The sequence below is a fragment of the Mustela putorius genome, unplaced genomic scaffold (assembly GCF_011764305.1).
Source record: "Mustela putorius furo isolate JIRA1106 unplaced genomic scaffold, ASM1176430v1.1 tig00537227_pilon_pilon_pilon, whole genome shotgun sequence".
NCBI lineage: Eukaryota > Metazoa > Chordata > Mammalia > Carnivora > Mustelidae > Mustela > Mustela putorius.
Window position 1 is genome coordinate 21,733,828 of NW_025422368.1, and position 26,359 is coordinate 21,760,186.

Sequence of the window (26,359 nt, forward strand, 5' to 3'; positions counted from 1 at the left end):
CATCTCTTTGTTGTTTGCGCACATTTTTGATATGTTCAGTTGGTTTCAATTTTCAATATTAAATTCCTACATAACCAATGATGAAAATAGATGTATTAGAAAAACATACTATTAAAGAGTAATGCATGTTCCCACTGTATTGTTTGAGAGTAAGTGTGCTAATCAACCCTAACGTCCTAAAGTTCCCTCTAAATTAGGAACTTCTGATCAAGATTAAGAAGTTCAAATAAGACTTTCAAACACTTGCCCTGGCAGCCTGGGACCACGATTTTGTTAAGCTCTGTTTGAGCAACAAGTAATAGGTGCTGATGTAGATAAGGATCTCAAAGATCCAGATCTTTGAGAATGAGATTAAGTTTAAAAGGTATTATTTGTCTAGCTAGAAAATTGAAAACGATTTTTAAATCATCAGGTCAAAAGTTTTAGGTTGAATATTTCCATAAATAGAAATGTTGTGTTATGTTCACATAGAATGTTCTGTTTAAAGACAACTTGACTTAAGTTCATGAAATAAACTCTATTTGCCCTTTAAGTTTAGAATTTGTTTTGCCCAAGAATTTATTAGGTATTCTTTAAATATTGGACTTGTAAGTATATTTAAAATTGGATTTTTTTTTTTTGAAAGTACGACTTGGAGAAAGTATGTTTATCAATCTGCCCTATAGCGTCCCATTCCCATATCCTCTTTAAAAGAGCACAATAAATATGGGTCCATTTAAAATTGTATGAAAATGTTTGCTTAAAACAACGTTTCTGGAATGAAAAATGTCAAATTGTTGAAATTGTTTTTCCTTTCCTTTTTTTTTTTTTTTTTTTTTTTTTTTTTAGGAGAATGGTGTTGACCACTTGTATTCTGAGAGCCTGCCACAGTCCAGGTCTGCTTTTTTGTGTATGTGCATTTGAAGTTATATTTGGTTAAGTTTTAAGGAACTCTTTGGACTTGACACTCCAAAATATTTCCTCTACTCTTGACAGGGAATGTTCCACACTGTCATCTCCTGGACATACTTTGTCCACAGAGAGTATTCTAACTTCAAGTGGTGAGTGAACTTGGAAAAGATATAATACTAATGCTCTATTCTTATAACTATAAGCTTGGTTTCTATGGCCTGCTGAGGTGAATGCAAGTGAAAACAACATAGGCAAATAACTTTTTTGCATAGTGTTCATGCTGTTAGTTTCTTCCTGTTGATAGATTCTGGGTCAGAAATTTTGAATATGGCTTCTGGTGACCTTGACTGTAAATCACTCTGTGAGAAAGAGGAAGATACAAGATCAGCTTCTGGTATGATAAAGATCACAGGTAAGCTATTGAAGTATTCAAATATAGTTTCCATTCCAAAGCAGTAAGTAAGTTAAATCTGTAAGCTGCTGGAGCAGCTATCTTCATAGTTCAGTAACATTTTATTTAAAAAAGAAATTGAAGATCTACTCAGGGAAAAGAAGTCCGAGAGGTAATTGTAGCCTTCATATATGCTAGTGTTCCCATTTTTTCCCCAAGTTCTGTGGAAAGAACAAAAATTACAATATATTTTAATAGGACTTAAATATTTCCTAATGACAAAGATTGACTGGCTACAACTGGGTTTCTACTGTGGCTTAGGTGTAGAATCACTTGCTTAGGAAATTCTCAGAATCTTGGGGCACCTGGGTGGCTCAGTGGGTTACGTGTCTGACTCTTGCTTTTGGCTTAGGTAATGATCTCAGGGTCATGAGATCAAATCCTGCACCAGGCTCTGCCCTGAGCATGGAGCCTGCTTAAGATTCTCTCTCCTTTCCCCACCTCTTCTTCTGCTTTTCTGCCCTTCCACTTGTGCCCATCATGCTTTCTCCCCCCCACCCCCCAAATTCTCAGAATCCTAATTAGAATCTGCTTAGTTAAAAGAATGGGCCAATTCGTGATGGTCCACTCAGGGGGCAAAAGAATTAACTAGATAAAACGTCACATCCTTTTTTGCTCCTTGAATGTGAAAACAGGTAGTTACTCTCAACCATTCCCAGTGAGACATCATACAGTGAATACTGATGGGAAGTGCATAGGCTTCCGTACACACACACACACACACACACACACACACACACACTAAAATAAATCAGTCAAGGAAAATTTATTCGTAAGTTGAGATATAGACTAGACTAAAGGAGTTGTAAAATCGTAGAAATAGAATCCATTCTTTATTTTAACTGAAGAATATCTTCATACTTTAGCTCAGACTGAATAAAAGAAATTTTATTTATTTATTTTTAAAATTTTATTTATTTATTTGACAGACAGAGATCACAAGTAGGCAGAGAGGCAGGCAGAGAGAGAGAGAGGGAAGCAGGCTCCCTGCTGAGCAGAGAGCCCGATGCGGGGCTCGATCCCAGGACCCTGGGACCATGACCTGAGCTGAAAGCAGAGGGTTTAACCCACTGAGCCACCCAGGCACCCCATGAATAAGAGAAATTTTAATTAGAACTACACAAGATATCATTTTTCACCAGTCATGTAGACAAAGATACAAAACTTTGATTACACTCTGTTGGTTAGCTTGTAGGGCAAAAAAGGAAATCTCATACATTTCTGTAGGGAATGTAAATTATTATAATTAATATGGAGGAGAATTTGCCAATACCTACCAAAATGTTAAATATATATATCCTGTGATAAAACAGTTTAGTTTCTGGGACTTTATCCTATAGATCTAAACACTCCCATGACTTGTAAGTTTCTTTACTATAGTATTTTCTATAATAACAAAATACTAGAGACAAGTTAATTATCAAAAGAAGCCTAGTTAATATATATTGGTATCTCCATGTAATGGAATACTAATATACATCCATAAAATGTATATAAGGAAACTTTCTTAGAAGCATATCAAAGCATTATTGTCTCTTAAAAAAAAAAATAACCCAAATGCAAAACACTACATATTGCCTATAAAAGTCTGTGGGAAAATAAAAAGGAGAAGAAGTTTTTATGTATGCATAAAGTATCTCTAGTCTAAAGGCTAGACAAAAATTAAATAACATTGTTTATGGAGAGGGAAAGTAAGTTTCGTATAGGCATGGATGGGAGGGTAAATTTTTACCATAAAACATTTTACACTCTAAAATTTATGGACCATATGAATCTATCTGTCTTAAAAGCTAACAAAAAATTAAAGTTTTCATTGGGAAAAGGCATTTTATCTCTGAAGAAAGTGGTTACCATTTTGTTCTTAATTCCCTATAAATTTTAAAAATATAATACATACTTGAACTATTACTTTTTCTTAAAAAGAAACAAAACCTATTTATAGCTGCTTAACTTTGTGCCTGTAATGAACTAAATTCAAGACAATGGATCATGTAAAGAGGAAAATCATTATCAAGTACATTGCAGTACAAATAAAGTACACGAAAATAAAAGGAAATTACAAAGAAGAATGGCATAAACCAGAAGTACCTATGTTTCTTAGTTTGACTTTTTTTAAGAAAGATACCATGCTTTGGAAGGATATCATACTTGGTTATCAGCCTTACATCTGTGATTTAAAAAAACCTGTTTTGCAAGCTGATTGTTCATCCTTCCTTCATCCAACTTCTGTAAATATACTAGTAATGTGTTTGATTTTAAAAAGCAGCAGCAGCCTTAAGAAAGATTTTAAAAACTATTACTTGAAGGCTATTTATACAGATACTCATTTCTATTAAGAAATCTTAAATGGCTGGCTCCCTTGGGAACTTTAGCTGTTCTAGTCCTGATTTTTAGTCCATGGGCACATTTAAAAATTTTTGATACATAATTTGTGTCACATGTTAAGGTCTTTGACATTTTCTAGTCTGTTCATATTGTCACCCTCACTATTTCCTTCTCTTTTATTTGTCACTGCTCAGGTAACTGTTTAGTGTGTTCCCTTTTTCTCATAGGCAAAAGTGCATCTCCTGAGAATATCGCACAGCAAGGCTCTGTGAGTGAGGACAAAACCATGTTAAATCTGGTAAGGAAATATATGTATATTAACAGTAAAGGTAATGATATATTACAGCGGTAGAACTGTCCTTCTAACTTTGCAGAATACTCTTAAAAGCACTATCTTATCCTTCTAAAATATTATGAAGTTAATAGAATTTAATTATTCTAATGTTTTATAGACAAGAAAGTTGGTGCCAAAGAATCCTTGTGACATGTTCAAGGTCACACAGTAAAGTCAGAGCTAGGACCTCCTGACTTCACATTATTTTTTTGTTCACTCATTCACTCATTTATTCATCAAAGGTCTCCTGGAAACAAGGTCAGTATCTATCAGTAGAGGACTTTTAAGTAAACAAAGGTGTTAATAAATAAGGTTAAATAGAGCAGTGATATTTACTTTAAAGTTATGTTCTAGTTAAGAGAACATGTTTTAATTAAAGGAAGAAACATACAGTTACTCAGTAATAATTTCTTAGTATGGTTAGTGATTTAAAGGAAAAATGTTTGGGGTAAGAGCCCAGACAAGTCTCATGGAGGAGGTACTTTGTGAATAGTATTGATGCTATCCAGGCACTTGGAAAACTGCTTTAAACATTTGAAAAAGTTAAGTTCCTTTCCTTAAAGATAAGGTACATTGTCACTTGTATGAATTTATAATTATTGAGAAGTAACTAGTAGACTATGGATCCAATTCCATGTTTCTTCAGGGTCTTGTTTATGTATCAGTGCTTCTCTGTTAAAAGGGATTAGTACTAGTAGTAGTAGCAGTATCATTGGGGTTTGTGTGTGTGTGTGTGTATTGTTGTTTTCTCCTCAGTGTATAAATTATATTGCTTTAGTGAAGCACATTTGGTTTTAAGAAACAGAGACTCATGAAAGCTAACTCAAGTTATGAGAGATGGTTGTGGCATAGATACATTTGGGGCAATAGGGTAGATAAAAATTTTATACCATTCTAGTCTGAATGGAGTGGAATGATTGGGTATATGATTTGGAATTGTTCCTTGTAGTATCAAGCATATAGAGTGTTGTGTTGGCCAGTAAGCATGCCGAAAGCGGTTGCCCCTTGTAAAACACAGAAGAATATCTAAGCTCCTCTAACTGTTCATGGTAGTCTTTTGAGAAAAAGAATTTTTTCTCATCTCAAAACAAGATAGAAATAAAGAAACTTAAAAATAATGGGTTAGTAATGGAGATGGGGTACTGGTTAGATTACTATCACAACAATTCAGGCAAGGCATGAAGATAGTGTGAATTTACTGTGGATAGAGAAAAGAATAATTTGGGAGAGACTGAGGGGACAGAATTTATAGTACATGGTAACTGATAACTATGATGGGGGTTGGGGATGCATGGGAAAAATGTGAAAACTTGGGCTTTTATGGCTTATCCTACAGAATGAATAGAATATCATGAGAACAGGGAGGAAGTAAGAAGAGTAGAATTTGGAGGTAAAATAAGATCAGTTTAAGTTTCAGGTTGATATGAGACATCAGTACTCTGGAAGGTCATATAGATAGCTACATAACTATATTCATAAACTCATTCCTAGGACTTTTAGGAGCAGACACACATTTGTGAGCTATCAGCAAAAAAACAAGTACGTGAATGAGATTTCCCAAGAACGCTGGCAGGCAGGAAGAGCACACTGGAAATAATGGACTCTTGTTGATTCCATTATCTCACAAAAGAAGGCGATGGCAGAGGAAACTCAGAAGGAGCCACTATAGCAATGGGAGGACATCAGGAGGTTACAACCAAGGAAAGAAAAACCTTCAAGGCAGAGGGGATTCTAGATCGCTTTAGATGCTACAGTGAAGTCAAATAAGATAACGTCTGAAAATTTTCCACTGAGTTTGGCAATAGAGAGTTCACGGGTAACTGGAGAGGGAGGTTTTTCTTGGAGTCTTGGGTACAGAGACAGAAGAAAGCCTAAAAACTGGAAACAGCAACCGTGGACAATTCTTTCGAGAAGAATCGTGGCCTTAAAGGATAGGATTGGAAGAAGATGTCATATCTGGAAGAGGTCCGGGTGTTGAGGGAGGATTCAGTAAACTTAAGAATATTGAAATGTTGATAAGAATGATGCAGTGTTTTACCTGTACTACTGCAGGTTACATTTTTCAAAAATCGTACCTACAATGCTCTAAAAATTACATGACATAGTATCAATGGCTCTACCAAGGAAATTTGTCTTAGACTTGTTTTTCGGGAAAAATTTCTAAGAATGTGGAATAATTATCACCATAAAAATGATTTTATACCTATTATTTTCTCATTTATCTTAGGCAGTATAGTATAACCCTCTTATTATGATAATTCTTGTTGTATAGATAAATTTGTAGGATAGTTGGTCAGCAACCTTAAAACCTTATATTCCATATAAGCAACCTTATATGGAGTAAAAGCCTAACATAACATACCTGCAGTTTTTGCCACAGGTCCCCCAAGAGCCCATCTAGAAAGTGAGGGGTGATGGTCCTAGATCACCCCTACCTCTTTATCCAGCCAGTCCTCCCACTCCACCAAGTTCCAGCATGTTCCTTGTCTGTAGAGACTTTCCATGCTTCTCAAGCCGTGGTGTCTCTCCCTCCCTCTGTAGAGCCCTTATTTATTCATATCTCATTTATGTGGCAATCAGTCCTAGTTTGCCCTACAGTAGCTTGTATCACATTTATAGCTGTTCATATGTTTCCCTTTTGTACCTCAACTAGATTGGAAACCCCCTTAGAGCCAGTCCTGCTTTCTTCTTTAACCTCTAGTTCAGTTCTTTGAATACCATAGTGTTGTTGATAGAGTAGGGTTAGGAGAGGACAGGAAGTTGGAACATGATTGGTTATGAAGGATTTCCACGCTACCTACAGCAATAAAATCTCTTTATGATTTTAGGAAGCAAAAGAGGAACCAGTAACAATAGATGAGCATAGAAAAGAATGTGCTGCAAGAGGTAAGGAATGTTCTCTCCCAACCCCCATGAGAACTTTTGTTTCTGCTTATATTTTTATGAGTGAAATCTTTCTGAGTAAAGATATCGTACCTATAATTATGCATCTCTAGGTAAAATCAGTCAATAAAATTGATTCTTGATTCAATTTATATCATTTTTGAAAAGCCACATTTATGTTGCATTAAGTCTCAAGGACTTGTAATAACTCCTGTGTTATTGTGAACAAAGAACCTTGCCAACGTTGGTAGCAAATTCTAAGCTCTACTTTGGAGATCTTTTTAATTATCTGATCTTAAAGTAAATAATATTTAAAGAATAAGTGCTAGTATGCTTTCTTCCCCATTCCACCTCCATTAGGATGGAGTAGTGGATAGAGTTGGGACTTTGAAGTCACTCAGACTATATTGGGTGACTCTCTGACTAGGTATGACTTCAGAAGGTTATTTAACCTGAGAGTCTACTTCCTCATCTGTGAAATGGAAAGGATGAGTTTAAAAAATTAACCTTTTTTTGAGAATATATCATATGCTAAGTTCTAAATTCCTATTTTTTAAAGATTTTATTTATTTGACACAGAGAGAGAACACAAGCATGGGGAGCAGCAGGCAGAGGGAGAGGGAGAAAGAGACTCCTTGTTGAGCAGGGACCTCGCCCCAATCCCCACTGATGCAGGGCTCGATCCCAGGACCCTGAGATCATGACCAGAGCCAAAGGCAGACATTTAACCAACTGAGCCACCTGGGTGCCCCCTAAATTATGTACATAATTTAATTCGTTCCCCCAAATACCTATGTAAGGTAAATTGCAATTTAGTTTCCTAGCTTGTGGACTATAAATGATAACAGTACCCAACACAGGTTTGCTCTGAGGATTGAACAAATTAGGTATAAAGCAGTTAGAAAAGATGCTTGGCAAAATTCTCTAAAAGCTCCTATAAAAAAATATCATCCTTGTTTTGTAGGTGGTTTGATGAAGCTGTGACTTGTTCCAGGTCACAAAGCTATGAGAGTCAAAGCTGGGACTTATATCAGTTTTTTTTTTAAACTTTAATACTCTCAGTAACTAATATATTGTCCTCTTTGTGAAGTTGTCATGAAGAGTATTATTAATATGTATACAGAGTCCTCTTTGGGGACTGGCGTGTAGTCAACTTGTGGCAAATGGGTGATACCCTGCTTACTGTTGCTGTCATTGTTAGTTATTATACTGTACTACGACTATTACCCTTACTACTACAATGACTCTTCCTCCTGCTGCGGCTGTTCAAGCCTTGGTCTGAAGACAGAAGAAGGTATGCATTTAGCCCTGAGATAAGTCAGATAGACATTCAAATGCAGAGAGAGCAACTGGGCTCTTCCTGGACCCAGATATTTTCAGGTTTCAGACTCTTCACATGCTGACGTGTGAGCCAATGATTTTAATGTCCTTATGATCCCAGTAGCATAGCATAACGTTATCTTATATTGAAGCAAATGCATTATTTTGTTTAAAAGAGTTTATTTATGTATTTGAGAAAGAGCCAGAGAGACAGCACAAGTAGGGGGAGCAGCAGAGGGAGGAGAAACAGGCTCCCTTCTCAATAGGGCTCCAGCCCAGGCCCCTGGGATTGTGACCTAAGCCGGGGGCAGATACTTAAGTGACTGAGCTACCCAGGCGCACTGAAGCAAGTTATGTTATTAACTGGTTATTATTTCAGACATTCTTCAAGGAAATGCCTTTGTGTCATGGAGAGAGGACATTTGATTGAATGTGCCTTCAGCCAGGAACCTTTGTAACCCAATACTATTTTATTATCTTTTAATAGACACTGCTGTTTCCTCTCTTCCTGTAACCACTGTGAAATCCGTTAACTTTAGACAAAGTGACAAGTAAGTTCTTCACATGGCATGTTCACAGTTTTTGCTTTTCTGTTGAATTATGTTGGAATAAATTTTTTTGTCTTTTCCTACAGCACTTCTGCTAATGAGAAGGAGGTGGAGGTAAGTTTTATCCCTTTAAGTTAAAAAAAAAAAAAAAAGAAAAAAAAGTGTGTTTCTGACCCCCTTGTCTATCATCACTCTATACTTTTACCCAAGCTGTATTTGGTGTCTGGGTGGCTTGGCAGCAACTAAGCGCGGGGAAAGCCAAGGCACACCAGCGTTATGCTGTTGGGAGGAAAAAGAAAGACTCTGCATAATCTGGTATTAAACTGAAATACTTCCCTACAACCAGTTTTCTCCCCATCACCCGCACATTATTTTGATGACAGGCCGAATTTCTCAGATTATCTTTGGGATTTAAGTGTGACTGGTTCACCCTGGAGAAAAGAGTAAAGCTTGAAGAAAGATCCCGAGACTTGGCAGAAGAAAATTTGAAGAAAGAAATCACTAACTGTTTAAAGCTTTTAGAGGTGAGAATCCTAACATTTGGGAACTCCACATGTGATGATCCTATTGTTAATAACGTTTTCAAAATTAGATACAAGTTTACTTGTGTGACTAAAACCAACAACAGGTGCCAAGTCCTGCCTGACTCAAATGTAAATTAATAGGAAGTAAGAATTCAGGATCAAGCTAAAATAAATGACTCACTAGTAAAACCAATGCCTTTTAAAGTCATTGTGAGTCACCTGCCTTCTCTGGACATTCAAATAGTTTTGAGGCAGAACAGTCATCATGCAGGAAACTGAGCAATAGGAGATTATGTCAATTTTAAGCTTCAAAGACAAGAATCAAAAGTCTATTTCCATTTAATTAACTGAAAAAAGACAATGGTGATTGATTTTAGTCTTGTCAGATGATTGGCAAGCCCTCTCTAGGTACACAGATAACAATCACTATTTTTCCATTTTGTGAAATCACCATAAATTATAGAGGTGGGTTGGAAAATTAAGAGGGTTATTTTTGGAAAAAAATAAAACTTGAGAAACCATATTCTTTTTTTATTGTTGTAAAAAACATGTAACATCAAATTTACCATATTAACCATCTTAAGTGAACCATTCGGGTAGTGTTAGGTATGTTCACATTGCTGTAAAACAGATCTCCAGAACTTTTCTGTCTTACATACTGAAACTCTGTACCCATTAAACACCCCCCTTTTCTCCTCCTCTTATCGCCTGGTCACCATTTTGCTTTCTGTTTCTATGAATCTGACGACTTCAGACACTTCATAGAAGTAAAAACCATACAGCGTTTGTCTGCTTTGAGCAATCTCATGGCCCTGGGATCACACCTTCAGCTGAAACCAAGAGTTGGATGCTTAACTGACTGTACTACCCAGGCGCCCTCTACTTTTCCTTTTTTAAAATGCTACAAAATTTATGGTGTTTTAGATTTGGGCAAGTCTTAGAAATTTGCTCATGGTCACACAGCTAATAAGCACTGGCTTGTTTGCTTCCGAAACTGCTGTCTTAATTCTGTCTCCACCCTAGTGGGAGGGATGGTTCTCCACCAGGAAGGCCATCATCTTGGATCAAGGGCACAGGTTTGAAAGAAATATTCATAAGGCAGTGAAAGCATACCCCGCATCTAGCCAGATGAGTAATGCTTTGTCATCAGTGGACGAGCACATAGCATAGTCAGAGCCATACCTACATCTAGTATGTTTTCACTACTTAAAAGTTCAAACCATGCTCTTCGTATAATACATTCAACTCACTCATAAGCATAATTTCTTTACCATCACCAATTAAGTATGTCCCATTCTGTTAATTATGATATACATATGTATGAAGAAGTGGCAAATTTGGGAAGTAAGGAAGGAAGAGATTGAGATTAGATATAAAAGGTTTTGGGAACATTTGCATAGGTCTGCTTGATAGTCAACAAAGATGTTAATATTTCAGTATCATTCATTTTTGGTCATTGCTACTTCTTTTCACTTTATACCAAGATAATTGAGATGTGACTGTCATCTCTATTTACAACATAGTCATTGTTGGAATCACTTGCTGAATACTTGGGTTAGATATATTTTAATACTTTGCTTTCTGTGCAGTCTTTAACACCACTTTGTGAAGATGACAACCATGCCCAGGAAATAGTTAAGAAGCTGGAGAAGAGTATAACACTTCTTAGTCAGTGCACTGCACGAGTGGCCAGTAGGGCGGAGATGCTGGGAGCCATTAATCAGGTAATCTGCCTTCATTTCTTTAGCTCAATGAAATTACTAGAAAGATTTGTTTTCCCTGAAATAATGGATTACATTTCTAAGAAAAAGTTAAAAAAAAAAACTACTTGTGTCACATAAGATGTACGTGTTTAATATAGAGAAAGCAGAATACGCAAATAAAATGCAAAAAACGCCCTCTTAATTGCATTAGCCAGTGACAATCATCCAAATAACCTCTTCCAAATATCAATTTCATACTTTCTCCTTTCTCTTCAAACCATCATCATGTCCTTTCCTATCTTTTCTGTCAGATAATGACTACTTCCTGCCTCACTGAAAGCACTAGGTCATTCAGAAGGAATGGCCACAGGTTCCAAACCTAATAACATCTTTTCCTCCCTTCCCAGTACAAAATATGAGTTGTCTCTAATCCTGTCCAAGGCTAACCATCTCACCTGTATACCAGAACCCATTCCTCCTAATTTACTCAGAATCTTAGACTCAGATTTTCCCTACTTTCCTCCATCTTCACTTTTCCCCACTATATTGAATCATTCCCATGAACACACAAATATGCCGTTTTTAAGATGGGAAAGATAACATAAACACAAGCAAAATAGTCTTTGACCTTTTCTCCTCTTTCTCTGCTCCCATTTATAGCAAATTTCCTCAACAGAATTGTACTCACTGTCTCCAATTTCTCTCCTCCCAGCTGCTCTGCAAACTGTAAATGGTCTTAACCTACTCATTTTCCTTAGCTGATATACTACATTCAGCATGTCTGAGCTCTTTCTCCTCCTGGAAACACTCACCTCATTTGGCTTCCAGGTCCCACATTCTCTTATTTTTTCTCTCAACATCATGGGTCACTCCCTTCCGGGCTCCTGTATGGGTCCCACCATTCTCCCTGGCTTCATAATATCCTCAGGCCCAGGGTTTCACCCTTGTACAAGTGATGTCCATCTTTCTTCAGTCCCCACACCATTCTGTGCAGTAAGTTGATGATTACCAAATTCACGTGCTTGTCCTAAACCTTTGCCATGAATTATACACTAGAATATACTACTATGGAATGCAGCATTTCCACTTGGATGTTGGATAAACTAATCAAACAACACATACAAAAGTGAACTGCTTATGGTGTCTCCAAAACCCATTCTACACATAACCTTATATCTGTCAAAGTTGATCAGATTGAAAATCCTTGGGAGTAATTTTCAACAATTTTCTCTCACACTTTACCTCTAATCCTGCAGGAAATTGTAATTACTCTACCAACAGAATAAATCCTATTTACCATCAGAATTCAACCACTTCTTTCCTTCTCCACTGCTACCACCTTGATCTAAGCTACCATTATATTTTTTGCGGATTAATACAATATCTTCCTAAATGGTCTCCATTTCCATTCAAACCCAGTACTCCCTGCAACATAGTCTGCTCTCCATAAAGCAGCCAGAATAATCCTTCTAAAATGTAAGCTAGATCATGTTTCTTTTTTTGATTAAAGTCCTCTGGTGGCTTCCTCACCTTTTTTCAGAATAAACCCTGAATCCATATGATGGCTTAAAAAGATCTACACCATTCCCATGCCCTCCTACCCTATGAAATTTATGTCCTATGATAGCCTTCCTGTATTATTGCATTCCAGCCAGACTGGTCTCGTTTCTGTTCATGAAACATGGGAGTAAAAATGTAGTTTGTTTAGAATGTGTTCAAACTAAAATGACCATCAACTTAACATAGACTCCTATGTACTTACAATGTTATATATGACTTTGGTCTATGGTTACCAAAAACCTATAATAGATACACAAAAAATAAAGAGAAAGGAATCCTAACACTAAAGAAAGTCATCAATCACAAGGGAAGAGAGCAAGAGAAGAAGGAGGACAGAAGAACTATAAATCAACCAGAAAACAATTAACAAAGTGGCAATAAGTACACATGTAACAATAATTATTTTAAATACGAATAGTCTAAATGCTTTAATCAAAAGACATAGGATGACTGAAAGACTAAAAAAAAAAAATACCCATCTATATGCTGCCTACAGAAGACTCAATTCAGAGCTAAAGGCACATATAGACTGAAAGTGAAGGGATGGAAAAAAAATATTTCATGCAAATGGAAATGAAAAAAGTTGGGGTAGCAATACTATATAGACAAAATAGGCTTTGTTTTCATACAAAATAGACTTTTAAACAGCAACTGTAACAAGAGACAAGAACATTACATAATGACATTGGGATCAATCCAACAAGAGGATATAAAATTGTAAATATCTATGCACCCAACAAAGAAGCACCTAAATACATAAAGCAAATATTAACAACATAAGGGGAGAAATTGACAGTAGTACAATAATAATAGGGGACTTTAATACCCCACTCATATCAACAGATGGATCACCCAGTCAGAAAATCAACAAGGAAATAGTGGTTTTGAACGAGACATTAGATCAGATGGACTTACATAATATTCCATTCCAAATTAGCAGAATGCATATTCTTTCCCCAAGTGCATGTGGAAGGCTAGATCAAATTAGATCACATTAGGCAAAAAACAAAAAACAAAAAACAAAAACAAAACAAAACCAAAACCAAAACCACCAAACTCAATAAATTTATAAGATTGAAATCGCATCAAGCATCTTTTCTAAGCACAGCAATGTGAAACCAGAAGTCAATTACAAGAAAAAAATTTAAAAAGATACAAACACTTGGGAGGCTAAACAACATGTTACTGATGAACCAATAGGCAAAGAAATCAAAGAGGACATTATAAAGACCGAAGAAAATGAAAACAGTTGTCTAAAATCTTTGGGATGTAGAGAAAGCAGGTCTAAGAAGGAATTTTAGAGTTTATACAGACCTACCTCAAGAACCAAGAAAAGTCTCAAACAATCTAATCTTATACCTAAAGGAACTAGAATAAGAGCAAAGCCCAACATTAGTAGAAGGAAGGATACAATAAAGATCAGTGCAGAAATAAATGATATAGATGAATGAAACAAAGAGATGTTTCTTTGAAAAGATAAGGAGAATTGGTAAGCCTTTAGCTAGACTTATTAAGATAAAAGGAGAGAGGCTCAAACACAGGGAAGAGAAGAAATAACAACTGACATCACAAAAATATAAAGGACTATAAGAGACTGCTATAAAATATTATATTCCAACAAATTGGACAACATAGGCAAATGGATAAATTTCTAGAAATATACAGTCTTCTAAAACTTAGGAAGATGTGGAAAATCTGAATAGAAGGATGTAATGAAATTGAATCAGTGAAGAAACAATAAATGTAAAAGGTAACCTTTGGAATAGGAAAAGATATTAACAAATGACATATCTGATAAAGGGTTAGTATCCAAAATTTATAATGAACTTCTATCAAACTCAATACCCAAAAAACAAATAATCCAGGTAAGAAATGGGCTGAAGACACATTTTTTTCCAAAGAAGACATCCAGTTGGCCAACAGATAAAAGATGCTCAGCATCACACATCATCAGGAAAATAAAAATCAAAATTACAATGAGAGACCACCTCACCCCTGTCCAAATGGCTAAAATTAACACAGGAAACAACATGTTGGGGAGGATACAGAGAAGGGGAAATCTTTTTATACTGTTGGTGGGAATGCAGGCTGGGGCAGCCACTCTGGAAAACAGTATGTAGGTTCCTCAAGAATTTAAAAATATAGCTGCCCTATCACCCAGCAATTGCACTATTATTTACCCAAAGGATACAAAAATACAGATTTGGAGGGGTATGTGCACCTGGCATTTACAGCAGCATTATCAGCAATAGCCAAATATGGAAAGAGCCTAAATGTCCATTGACTAATGAATGGGTAAAGATGATGTGTGTGTGTGTGTGTGTGTGTGTGTGTGTGTGTGTGTCTGTGTGTAATGGAATATTACTCAGCCATAAAAAAGAGTGAAATCTTGTCATTTGCAACAAAGTAGATGGAACTAGAGTGTATTATGCTAAGTCAGTCAGTGAAAAGCAAATACCATATGATTTCACTGATATGTGGATTTTAACAAACAAAGCAGATTAACATAGAGGATAGAAGGAAAAAAAAGGGGGGGGGGCAAACCATAAAGGAGACTCTTAATTATAGAGAACAAACTGAGGGTTCCTGGAGGGGAGGTTCGTGGAGGGGGTGGAGTAAATGGGTGATGGGTATTAAAGAGGGCACTTGTGTGAACACTAGGTGTTGTATGCTAGGTGATGAATCACTAAATTCTACTCCTGAAACCAATATTAATTATGTTTACTAAAATTTGATTTATTGTTTTAGACCCTGAATGGATATAAGCTGGCAAAATACGTTCTTGAGTTCTAGAGATTGTTTTGAATTATTTCCTTTTCCACATACATATTGTGTAATTTTCTTTGCTTTCTTGAGTTCCTGTTGTCTGTTGGATCTCCTGAGCAGGTTCTTTTTCATCTCTTTTCTAGCCTTCAGTGGTTTTTTTTTTTCCTCCTCCTAGTTTCAGGGAGATTTCCCCAACCTTACCTTAAAACTATTTTATTATGTATTTTTAATATATTTTTAATTCCCCAGATTTTTATTCTTAGCATGTAGCTTTTTTTATCTTGTTCTTATTTCATGGATGTAACATGTACTCTTAACTCTCTGAAGATACTGGTGGTTCCCTTGAAGCTTTTCTGGAGTTGATCTCTGCCACCTAGCTTTTTTTTCCCTGTGTTTGTTTTCCTCCTTCACAGAAGCAGCTTTCCTCTGACTAGTCATGATCCACAAGATAATGGAATGGGGACTGCACGTTGGTGAGGAGGGTTCTTACTGGCTCTGAGCTTCACACAACTTGAGATGTTTCACTGGGATATCCTTGGTGTCAAGAGTTTTAAGGCTTTTATCTTGCTACATTATAGAGTCCTCAGAGGAAAATCTTCCAACTGCCTGCTCTCTGAGCCTAAGCCTGGCTACCAGTGTTTGCAAGTTGGAAGGAGAAAACAGGCTAGGAGTCTCAGTATTCAATATGTATACAGACTTTTGCCTAAATCTGTTTTCTGTATGATCTGTTCACCATCAGCTGTTACTGCCTAATCCGCAGGCTCTTTCTCTCTCTCTCTAGATATTCAGTGTTTAGTCTTTCAGCAAAGTGGGGAAGGAAAGTTGCTCAGTTGGCCGGAATAAGGGAGGAGATCTGCAGATCTCACTTTTTCTGCAGGTTTTCCACCATTTCTTCTGTTCCCCTAGCTGTCTTCACGCTGAATCCCAGAAGCACCACTAATTCCTGAGCCTGAATGGTTTTCTGTGGTGCAGCCCAGGTTGCTCATAGACTTTTCCTACTTTTTTTTAGGGTTCACCTTTTTCAGATCTTGGTCATTCTCCACTAGTCCTTCTAACTGGCCTTCAAAATTTCATTATACCTTCTTCTGTTCTTATTGTCCTGTGTCGTCTTTAAAAAAACAAAACAAAACAAACAACTGAAAACCTTCATTGTCATTTTAGTGAGATTTGGGGATGGAGTGAAGATAGATGTGTCTAATCATTTTTAAACTAGAAATCAAGAATAATATTTTCAGTGTAGATTTTTTTTTTCCCCTACTAGGAAAGCCGGGTTAGTAAAGCAGTGGAGGTGATGATTCAGCATGTAGAAAACCTGAAGAGAATGTATGCCAAAGAGCATGCTGAGTTAGAAGAACTGAAACAGGTTCTTTTGCAAAATGAAAGGTCTTTTAACCCTCTCGAAGATGAAGGTAATAAAAGCTTAATAGACCCAGTTATGTTTTTCTGAGATTCTCCTCTTTCATTCTCTTTCTTGTTAATTCTTACTATGTCTTTAGTATAAAACACTTGAGGCTATGTTAGAATAATAATTCATTCCTTCTGTTTATATAAAGTATATGTTAAGGTAGAAAGTAAAGTAAATGTAAAGTAAAATGTTAAGTTAGAAACAGGTTGGGACACAGAGAGGACCCTTTGGTAATGACTCCAAAAATTCATTAAATTAGACTGTTGAGATGAGAATATATTTCATCCAACCCACTGAGTTGCCTCTAATGTTCTCCTACTTAGGGTATGTTAGAATTGGCTCTTTCTCCACACACAAAGCAAAGCACAGTGAGTTAAACGAGCCACTCTAATCAACAATGATTTTCTATTTCTTGAAGAAGGAATGACTCCGGCATAGTAAGCTGGCAGATGGATTGGAAAATAAGGAGACATCTGAGACCATGGAAAATGCCTTAAAATATAGGGTTTATATAAATCTTATAATAGTTTTAAATAATGTGAACTTTTCTGAGGAGAACTATTTTAATGACTCCCTTTTCTAGGAAAAGTAATCATATTTGATAACCTTCTGTAGTTTTGGATTCATTTATTCAGTATGTATTCATTTAGCATCTCCTATGTGCTGGCTAAGCATTGCAGACGTGGACAGTGACAGAGGACAGTATTCAATCAGTTAAGATGGCAACTGTTACGAATCACCAAATAATAACCAGATATTTTTACCATTCGGTAGTTTCTAGGGTCTTAAATATTTCTATTGCTTTTCTTTGTAAAGAATAAAGACCATTGCAATAAATTGCTTATGTAATTCCTCAAATGTGCAAATGTGTTTTTCCTTTCAGATGACTGCCAAATTAAAAAACGTTCATCTTCTCTAAACTCCAAGGTAATTACCAGCTGACTTAACAGTCTATCAAATGTTTCGGATGAAATGGTTTTAAAATATTACTTGAAACAACACGGTTTCAAATGTAAATCATATGTATATTTATGTAGATCTGCATGTGTGTGTTTAAGTTTATGTATGTGTGCTTTTATACTTTTTACTATATTTGTACATCAGTTACATTTGTCTGGAAGCAAGAGGAAAGCCAGATAGTTTCTCTCTCATGTAAAACTAGAGTTGGAAATAGGCAGTCCAAAAACGGTAGTGTGGTTTCACAGAATCCCGAGGACCTAGTCTCCTCCCGCCACTTCACCACCCTCAGCCCTCTGCTTCCACTTCATGGTCGGAGGTGGCTCCATCAGTACGGGGAGCGACAAGTCCTGGTCATTACATCGAGTCACATTGTAAGAAGAAGGAAGACATAAAAACAAGTGTTCCCTCTCCTTCTAATGACAATTCCTAGAAGTCCCAAATAACATTTCCTTGTCATTTTTGATTGAAAATGAGACTAAGAAAATCCATTTGAATTCTGGGTTTTATATCTAACTGAAAATCAGGGAGTTCTTCACCAAATAATAAGGGGGGGAGTGGGATATTGAAAGTCAACCAGCAGGTTTTGCCAGTTCGAAAATCAGGATTTCACAGAATTTTTGAGCGAGAGACTTTAAAAATCATTCCATCCAAACCTCTCTCTCACAGATGAGGAAAATCACTTTCCCAGAAGGTAAGTGATTAGTTATGATCATGTAGTGGCAGAACCATGGTGAGAACCCAAGTTTCTTGGATTGTAGTTTGATATTCTTGATACTCAGCTAACCTACAAAATTAGGAATGGTGGCTTAAGAAAAAATTCACCTTAAGCTTCTTCAGCTTATTTCCTACATTTAATATATTTTTTATTTCTTGAAGTTGTACTTAAACTTTAAGAATCATAGTAGTATGTAACATTTTCCCATGCACATCTGAGGCTGATAAACATATCCATTATCAAAATATCACACCCATCTTTAAATGTCTTAAATGCAAAAAATGAAACCATGAAAAAAAAAAAAAGCTAGAAAATAGGTACACATTGATCTCCTCTGAGTTGGGAATACCACAGCATAAAAGAAATGACAGCAAAAGAAAGATTCGGCTGCATTAACAATGAAAAACTCCTGCCAGAATTATCATTAATAAAATTAATATGGGCAAAGATCATAGAGTTCCCAGAGCAGATATATACATGATTATTTGCATAACAAAGTGTTCAATGTCACCAGAAAACTAAATAAGAAACCTTATTTGGCAAAAATTATGCTCATCCAATGTTGAAGAAGGTAGAATATTAATTGGCGCAATATTTCTGAAAGGCAATTTGGACCTAACCAAACTATGCCTACAGGTTAACTTAACGGTGGTCAAATGCAGGGATGTGTATGTACAAGGATATCCATTAGTGTTGTATCCAAGGATAAACTACTAATAGTTTTCTAATGTACTTCTGCCCTTTTTGGGTAGCCATCTTCGCTCCGAAGGGTGACCATTGCCTCTTTGCCCAGAAATATTGGAAATGCAGGAATGGTAAGCAAGTTCCTAAGTGTTCTTCATCAAAAGCATATTCATTTTCATATAACAAAAACATAAACTTCACTAAATTTGTATTTCATTATTTCTCTAACATCTGAAATTTAAAGGTGGCTGGGATGGAAAATGACCGATTCAGTAGGCGATCAAGCAGCTGGTAAGTGTCATTTTCTGGTTGCTCTTTGGGAAACCTACTGTTTTGTAATTGACTGAAGTAAATGCTGGCAATAAGTAATAAAGTGACACTTGATTTGCACAGAGTATATATGCACAATAATTATAAAATAGGTGTATAATCATGGAATTTTACTATGAAATATGTGAATGTGCCAACCAAAAATAGAACATAATTTTTGTAATAATTCAGGTAGTAGGAAATAAATTGACAATAGCTACAGATGTATTTGACAAGTGGCTATAATCATCTTTACTTAGGCGTATTTTGGGGTCAAAGCAGAGTGAACATCGTCCCTCATTACATCGATTTATTAGCACCTACTCCTGGGCAGATGCTGAAGAAGAAAAATGTGAACTCAAGTAGGTAAAACTCGGTGTGTGTGTGTGCATCCATTCTGATGGCTGAGTAATTTCCTATTGTATATATGGACCACATCTTCTTTATCCATTCATCTGTTGAAGGATATCTTAGCTCCTTCCACAGTTTGGCTATTGTGGACATTGCTGCTATGAACATTGGGGTGCATGTGCCCCTTCTTTTCACTATGTGTGTATCTTTGGGGTAAATACCTAGTAGTGCAATTGCTGGGTTGTACGGTAGCTCTATTAACATCTTAAGGAACCTCCACACCATTTTCCAGAGTGGCTGTTCCAGCTTGCATTCCCACCAACAGTGTAGGAGAGTTCTCCTTTCTCCACATCCTTGCCAACATTTGTTGGTTCCTGTTTTGTTTTTTCCATTCTAACTGGTATAAGGTGGTATCTCATTGTGGTTTTGACTTGTATTTCCCACTGGCTAGTGATGTGGAACATTTTTTCATGTGTCTGTTAGCTATTTGTATTTCTTTTTTGGAGAGGTGTCTGTTCATGGTATAAAGATGAGTAAGATGTAGTGCCTATCCTCAGGTTTTGTTTCTTTTTAAAATAATCCTAGGAGGGACCCCTGGGTGGTTCAGTCAGTTAGGCGTCTGCCTTCAGCTCAGGTCATGATTCTGGGGTCCTGGGATTGAGCCCCCCCTATCGGGCTCCTAGCTCGGCAGGGAGTCTAGCTCTCCCTCTGTCTGTGCTCACTCTTGCTCTGGCAAATGAATAAATAAAATCTTAAAAAATAAATAAATGAAGTGAAATAATCCTTGGAGCCTACTACATGTGTTGAAACCACTTTTCAGATTTAGAGTTAACATAATGGATTTTTCTGATCTGGGTTAAAGATCGGTTTTCTTCAAAAGATTACAATCTATTTTTTCTCTTGGTTAATATGGCATGATTTCTACTGAGAAGTCTTAGCAAACAAAAAAATGAAGTCTTGAGAATCTTACAAGAATTCAGGATTTGGGGTTTTTAAAGATTTTATGTATTTATTTTTAAGAGAGCAGGCAAGCAGGCGGAGGAGCAGAGGGAGAGGGAAAAGCCGACTCCCACTGAGCTGGAGTCCAATGTGGGGCTCAATCCCACAACCCCAAGATCATGTCCTGAACCAAAATCAGGAGTAGACCTTAAAACCAAGTCACGCAGGCACCCTGGGCCAGGTTTCCTTTAAAAACTAAAACCAGCCACATACATTCCCTGTAGATGTCCAAGAAGAGAAAAAAAAAAAATGACTTTGAGAAACATTTGCCTTTGGTAATAGTGAGAGAATTATGAGCTTGGAATTTCAAAATTCAAGTCCAACTAGGAATTCATCAGTAAACATGATAATGAAACAAGTTCTGTTCAGGTTAAAGGAACAACTCTTTACACAATATGATTTTATTTAAAATATATTTGATCCAATTTCTATTTCCCAGCTCACTGAATAAACACTTTTAAAATTAAGATTTTTAAAGAAGCAATGACGTTACTCCAGTTTAGCATAAAATCCACTGTTAATGTATTATGTGATAAAAGGAGAGAAATTTTACCATATGTTTAATAAAAAACAGAGGAAGAAATATACACCTTTGTTTTTTAAAGTATGGTTACACACATAAGCAGAGAAAGAAATCACAGGTTAATAATACTGGTTAATTATTAGTGGTGCTAATTGATGAACTTCGACATGTTCTTTGTAAATGTCTCCTTTTTACTCACCCCTTGGCTAATATCCCAACTTCCTACAACACATTTTTCTAGATATAGCAAGTTTTTAAAATTAAATTCCTAGAAATAAAAATTTAGTGATTTGATTTTAGAATTATATATCAAATCTTTCTAAAGCAAAACAAATACTTGAGAGCCGCTTTAGTAATACAATAAAATTTGCAGTATTTTTTATAAATCTGGTATATTATCCATACTTTCAAACATTTAAACTTAATACTTATTTATAGAACTAAAGATGACTCAGAACCACCTGGAGAAGAAATAGCAGAAAGGACAAGAAAGCCAAGTCTTTCTGAAAAGAGAAATAATCCGTCAAAATGGGATGGCTCTTCACTGTAAGTTGTCTGCTTGCTAATGATCCTATTTCTGTGGAGTGGGGAAAGATGAGGCAGGGTTAACAGTATTAATCTTAGTCAAGGTACTAAAAGACCTATCAAATTGTTAAATTTAAGAGGAAAAAAAACAAACTTCACATGGTCTACAGGAGTTATCCCTGAACTGGTGGTTTAGGAACTTGGTTCTGGAGCCAGATGGCCTAAAGGAAGTTCATCTACTTTTAAGCACCAATTTCTTCACCTAAAAGATAGGGCTGACAGCAGCAGAACATGCAAAATGCTAAGACATAGATGATGTTATAATAAGCTTTTCTTTGTGTCTCATTTCTTAAACTAAAAATAGTTTACACCTGAATATAGCAAAAATCCCAGGTATGGTGAGAAATAAGTGGCATGTGTATATACACACATACCATGCTCCACAAAAATGTTAGTTGCCTTACCTGACTGAAATAATGAGATACTCACATGTTCTTGTTAGGAGTTAAATAATGGCCGAGTCACCTAATTTTCAGATCATCACCATAGCATTTCTTAACTTTAAGTCATTTCTCTAATTCTAAAAATTATTGGGGTGGAAGTGGGGCAAATTGTGGGCCAAACCAAGACAGCAGGCACATTACGTAGCTTATTGCCAGGCAGTGTTTTTGATAGGTAGGGCAGAGTGATGACTTGTCTGGTACTGTTGGCAAAAGGAGCCAACAGTACAAATAGCAAAACAAAATGTTGCCATTGCCAAATTCTGAATTTGTATTTTCCTTACAGTTATGACACAGTAGCTGCCTGGGCAACAAACCTCAAGACTTCCTTCAGAAAGGCGAATAAGGCACTCTGGCTTTCTGCTGCATTCATTGTGCTGTTTGCAGCTTTGATGAGCTTCCTCACTGGACGATTCTTCCAGAAGTCTGTGGATGCTGCTCCCATACCAGATGGGGACTCCTGGATGTCTCTAGAGCAAATCTTGTGGCCATTCACCGGACTCCAACACAATGGACCACCACCAGTGTGACTTAGCACATCTTAATGTATGTGTCTTGATTTTTAAAGTTTTAGTATCTGAACTTTGTAAATTAGTAATTTTTAGCTGGGAAATTATAGTGTTGAACCACAGGGTCTCAGAAGGACTGCAAGATATTTAACATCCCTTCTTTCTGTGAGTTCCTCTCTGACTAAAATACAATGGGGAAGAAGCCTGCCTATGATTTTTAGTGAGCTTTTTGAGGAGGAGATATTCCATATTGCTTGTTAAAATTTATTCAAATAGAGTAAAAAGTGAACATTTTCAGTGGGCCAAATATTCATAGGAAAAAAACCCCACTTTTTAAAAAATAAAATTTGAGTACAAAATGCTTATTAGATTTTAATAACCTTTTGAAATACAGTCACTCATTACATTGCTTTTGAAGAAATGCCTGATTTTGCTCTGGGTTGCTTGACTTTTCATACTGCATAAAATCTGTCAGCGGGGATTAAGAATAGCTGAGCACTCTGGTCGAGAGTAGCATATAGCACACAGAGTCAATCAGCTGGCAGCTGGAGCTCCTAACTTTTTCCATGGCTTTTTGGGAAGCAAAATCCTTAACCATGTGATATAAAGTAGAATGAAACTCAGTTTCTTCTTTAAGGGCTTCAGAGAATGTCTCACTGTTTTCATTGATCTTGAGCCTTTGTGCTCTGTCACCACTAAACATTAAAAGGGTCCAATTAGGTTTCTGAATAGGTTTTTCACTAAGGTGTTCCTTCAGCTACAGGAAAAGAAAATTAGAGAAATCCATTAATAGTTCCTCTAATAGGTATTTTGGCAGAGTATAATTTGAACTCAGTCCCCAAAATTGCTAATGTAAAAGAAACACTCTTTAGTGTCTGATCTCTTAAACCATGTTTGTATGTATGTATTCATTCAACAGAGATTTCTTGAGTAGCTCGTATGTGCCAGGGAATGTTCTAGGTGCTAGAGATATAACAACAAAGAAGAAAAAACCATATTAATAACAATTGCAACAATAAAATCCTATCCTCCAGGAGCATATATTCGAGTGGGAGAAACACACAGTATACAAGTAAATATGGTGGCTCACTTGCGCTATCTTTTTTTATCAGGCAGCAGTAAATGTGCCAGAAAGTTCAATTGGAGGCCTGTTTCTGAGAGGAAAAAAGCTTCCATTTGTTCTCATTTTGATGTAAAGAGCTGTCAGGACACTACCCTGAAGTCCAGAGTGTTTGATACCATAATGGACAGTGAAGGTATAGCCTTTATATAGCTTGGTTTTATATTTTTGACAAAATAAACAAAAGTGAAGTTTTAAAACTATTTGAATGTTAATTATTTTTTTAACCTTTTCAAGAGGAGAAACCATGGCCTACATTCATTTAGCTTTTGAGTATCTTCTTTGGAAGGACAAAGTAATTTTATGGGGTTTGTATACTATACCTTAACTATAACTTTATTTGAACTACATACTATATTCCACTTGCTCCAACCAAATGCAAAAGCGGAACTTAGCAGGGCCAGCTGCCGATAAGCTTTCATTTCTATCAAAGGATCCTGTCAATATAAAAACAAAATTGATCATAAAGCATTTCACCAAGTCTTCCATCTTTGGCCTCCTACAGTCACTTCTTAACACGGAAAAATCCACTTAAAATCTAAGTCAGATGACATGATGACTCTGACAGTACAGGTCAATGGAGCTGCCTTTCAGAAGAGAAGCCAGAGTCCTAACAATGACCTACAAAGCGCCTCTCTGATCAGATATCCCCCCGCCCCACATATGCCCCACATATACCCCATTATGACATTCTTTGTTTCTCTTTTTGCTCTCTGAGCTCCACTTGGCTAAATTCCCCACCTTCAAGTTTGGTTCAGATCCTACTTTCTTGGTGAAGGCCCCCTCTTCCAATACTATTTGATATTGTATGTTGCCCTATGATTCCTGATCTTCCCCTTTTTTTTTCATATAAAATATAAGATAATCTAGTATATTTTTGCCTTCCTGTGCTAGAATGTAAGCTCCACAAGGGCAGGAACCTTGTTTTATTCACTAATGGATCTTAAGCATCTAAAACAATGTTCAGAAAAAAAATTCTTGAATATTCTGAGATGACTAGTACACTACATGCAGCATTTGTAGAGTAATTGGCAGTTGAGTTACTAAAACTAAGGTGCTTTTTTCCCCCTACACATAAGTACACAGTTAATGATGTTATTTTCAGATATACCCATATTGTCATTTTCTGGCATATTTTAACCTGTTTTGTGCAGAAGAGTTCTATAGCCAAGAACACCTTTCATGATTGGAGCCTACTTTGGCCTCATTTGTATATCGTAAATATTTACTAAACATCTGATTCAAGGAGTATGCTAGATACTAGAATCATAGGTGATGAAAGAACAGTCCTCATCCTCATGGAACATAGTTTAACATGGAAGGATCTTGGGCACCTGGGTGGCTCAGTGGGTTAAGCTGCTGCCTTTGGTTCAGGTCATGATCTCAGGGTCCTGGGATCGAGTCCCGCATCGGGCTCTCCGCTTAGCAGGGAGCCTGCTTCCCTCTCTCTCTCTCTCTGCCTGCCTCTCCATCTACTTGTGATGTGTCTCTGTCAAATAAATAAATAGACTCTTTAAAACAAACAAACAAACAAACATGGAAGGATCTTATTTAACTAAAGCCTTATGAGTAACATGAAGCAGTATACAGACAGGGAGCCTCTCCCAAGAAATGGAAGGAAGTGGGTTTTCTCTATCAGTGGCCCTTTTATGTGTTTAATTTCACCAAATTTGTTATGTTTGGGAAACTTCTGAGGCACTTAATCTTTTAGGAAATCTTACATATATCCAGCCTGGAAGAAGAAAGAAAATTTGAAGTTGCTCTACCTTTGCCCTAACTGACCAGCTGTGTGAATAATGGTCCATTTGTCAGTATGAAGATCATACTAGAGGCTTCCTTTCTTGGGAAAGATTATTAAACTTGAGAGAACTCTGGATTTCTGGTCTTGCCATTTATTCCTTCCAATCAGTTCTGTGTGAGTGAATACAGAAAACCTAAGCCATACCTGAAGAGTTACATAACATTGAATACTGGCTACCATTCTAAATGTCCTTTACATTAAATTTGGAAAGACTTGTTCTTACCTTATAATTTATAACAACATAAAAATGAGAGTGTTCACTAGGGAAGATATTCAATCCAGCTTCTTTCAAAGCACAAATGAAAGAAATAGGAGTCATCCATTTTCCTTCCAAAATAGAGAAATGCTTTTTGTTACTTAGTGTGATTGACGCTAACAGGCAGAGGTTTTCCTAGTTTCAAGAAGAAAGATAGATTATTACATCATGATTCCATTTCCAGCCTTTAGCTTCTTCATACTAGTTTTTTGTTTTGTTTTGTTTTAGCTCTATATCATTCTGTACAAAAAAGTACGCAGGACAGCTATGCTTTAGGCCAGCTCAGAGAAGTCAGTCATAAAGTCTCTGTTATCTCAACCAGTCCATCGGTCAACTTTTTGGGGGCTTTATCTGAACAGTCAAGAGACTGAAAGATCTCTCAGTTCTCCTCCCATTG

The 26,359-nt window shown here is 36.5% G+C and overlaps 2 protein-coding genes across 8 annotated transcripts in view; one reads left to right on the forward strand and one right to left on the reverse strand.

Annotated features, from left to right (window-relative positions):
• Positions 1-24,108, forward strand: part of IRAG2 (inositol 1,4,5-triphosphate receptor associated 2) — a 135,361-nt gene extending 111,253 nt beyond the window's left edge. The window contains exons 23-38 of the mRNA XM_013047815.2: positions 829-875; positions 976-1,040; positions 1,196-1,303; positions 3,895-3,965; positions 6,830-6,887; positions 8,692-8,755; positions 8,839-8,866; positions 9,136-9,276; positions 10,866-11,000; positions 16,567-16,714; positions 17,594-17,637; positions 19,138-19,200; positions 19,314-19,360; positions 19,639-19,740; positions 21,690-21,797; positions 22,563-24,108. Coding sequence (XP_012903269.2) covers positions 829-875; positions 976-1,040; positions 1,196-1,303; positions 3,895-3,965; positions 6,830-6,887; positions 8,692-8,755; positions 8,839-8,866; positions 9,136-9,276; positions 10,866-11,000; positions 16,567-16,714; positions 17,594-17,637; positions 19,138-19,200; positions 19,314-19,360; positions 19,639-19,740; positions 21,690-21,797; positions 22,563-22,806 — 1,473 coding nt within the window. The 3' untranslated portion in view covers positions 22,807-24,108. The remainder of the gene's footprint in view (positions 1-828; positions 876-975; positions 1,041-1,195; positions 1,304-3,894; positions 3,966-6,829; positions 6,888-8,691; positions 8,756-8,838; positions 8,867-9,135; positions 9,277-10,865; positions 11,001-16,566; positions 16,715-17,593; positions 17,638-19,137; positions 19,201-19,313; positions 19,361-19,638; positions 19,741-21,689; positions 21,798-22,562) is intronic.
• The window catches only part of DNAI7 (dynein axonemal intermediate chain 7), a 65,006-nt gene continuing 59,745 nt past the window's right edge, over positions 21,099-26,359 (reverse strand). For 6 of the 7 annotated variants that reach the window (XM_013047812.2, XM_013047811.2, XM_013047813.2 and 3 more), the window contains 3 exons: positions 25,930-26,097; positions 24,229-24,342; positions 21,099-23,542 (listed from right to left, as the gene is read on the reverse strand). In XM_013047812.2, coding sequence (XP_012903266.2) covers positions 23,267-23,542; positions 24,229-24,342; positions 25,930-26,097 — 558 coding nt within the window. In that variant the 3' untranslated portion in view covers positions 21,099-23,266. The remainder of the gene's footprint in view (positions 23,543-24,228; positions 24,343-25,929; positions 26,098-26,359) is intronic. The other variant, XM_045073365.1, reaches the window with a different exon arrangement.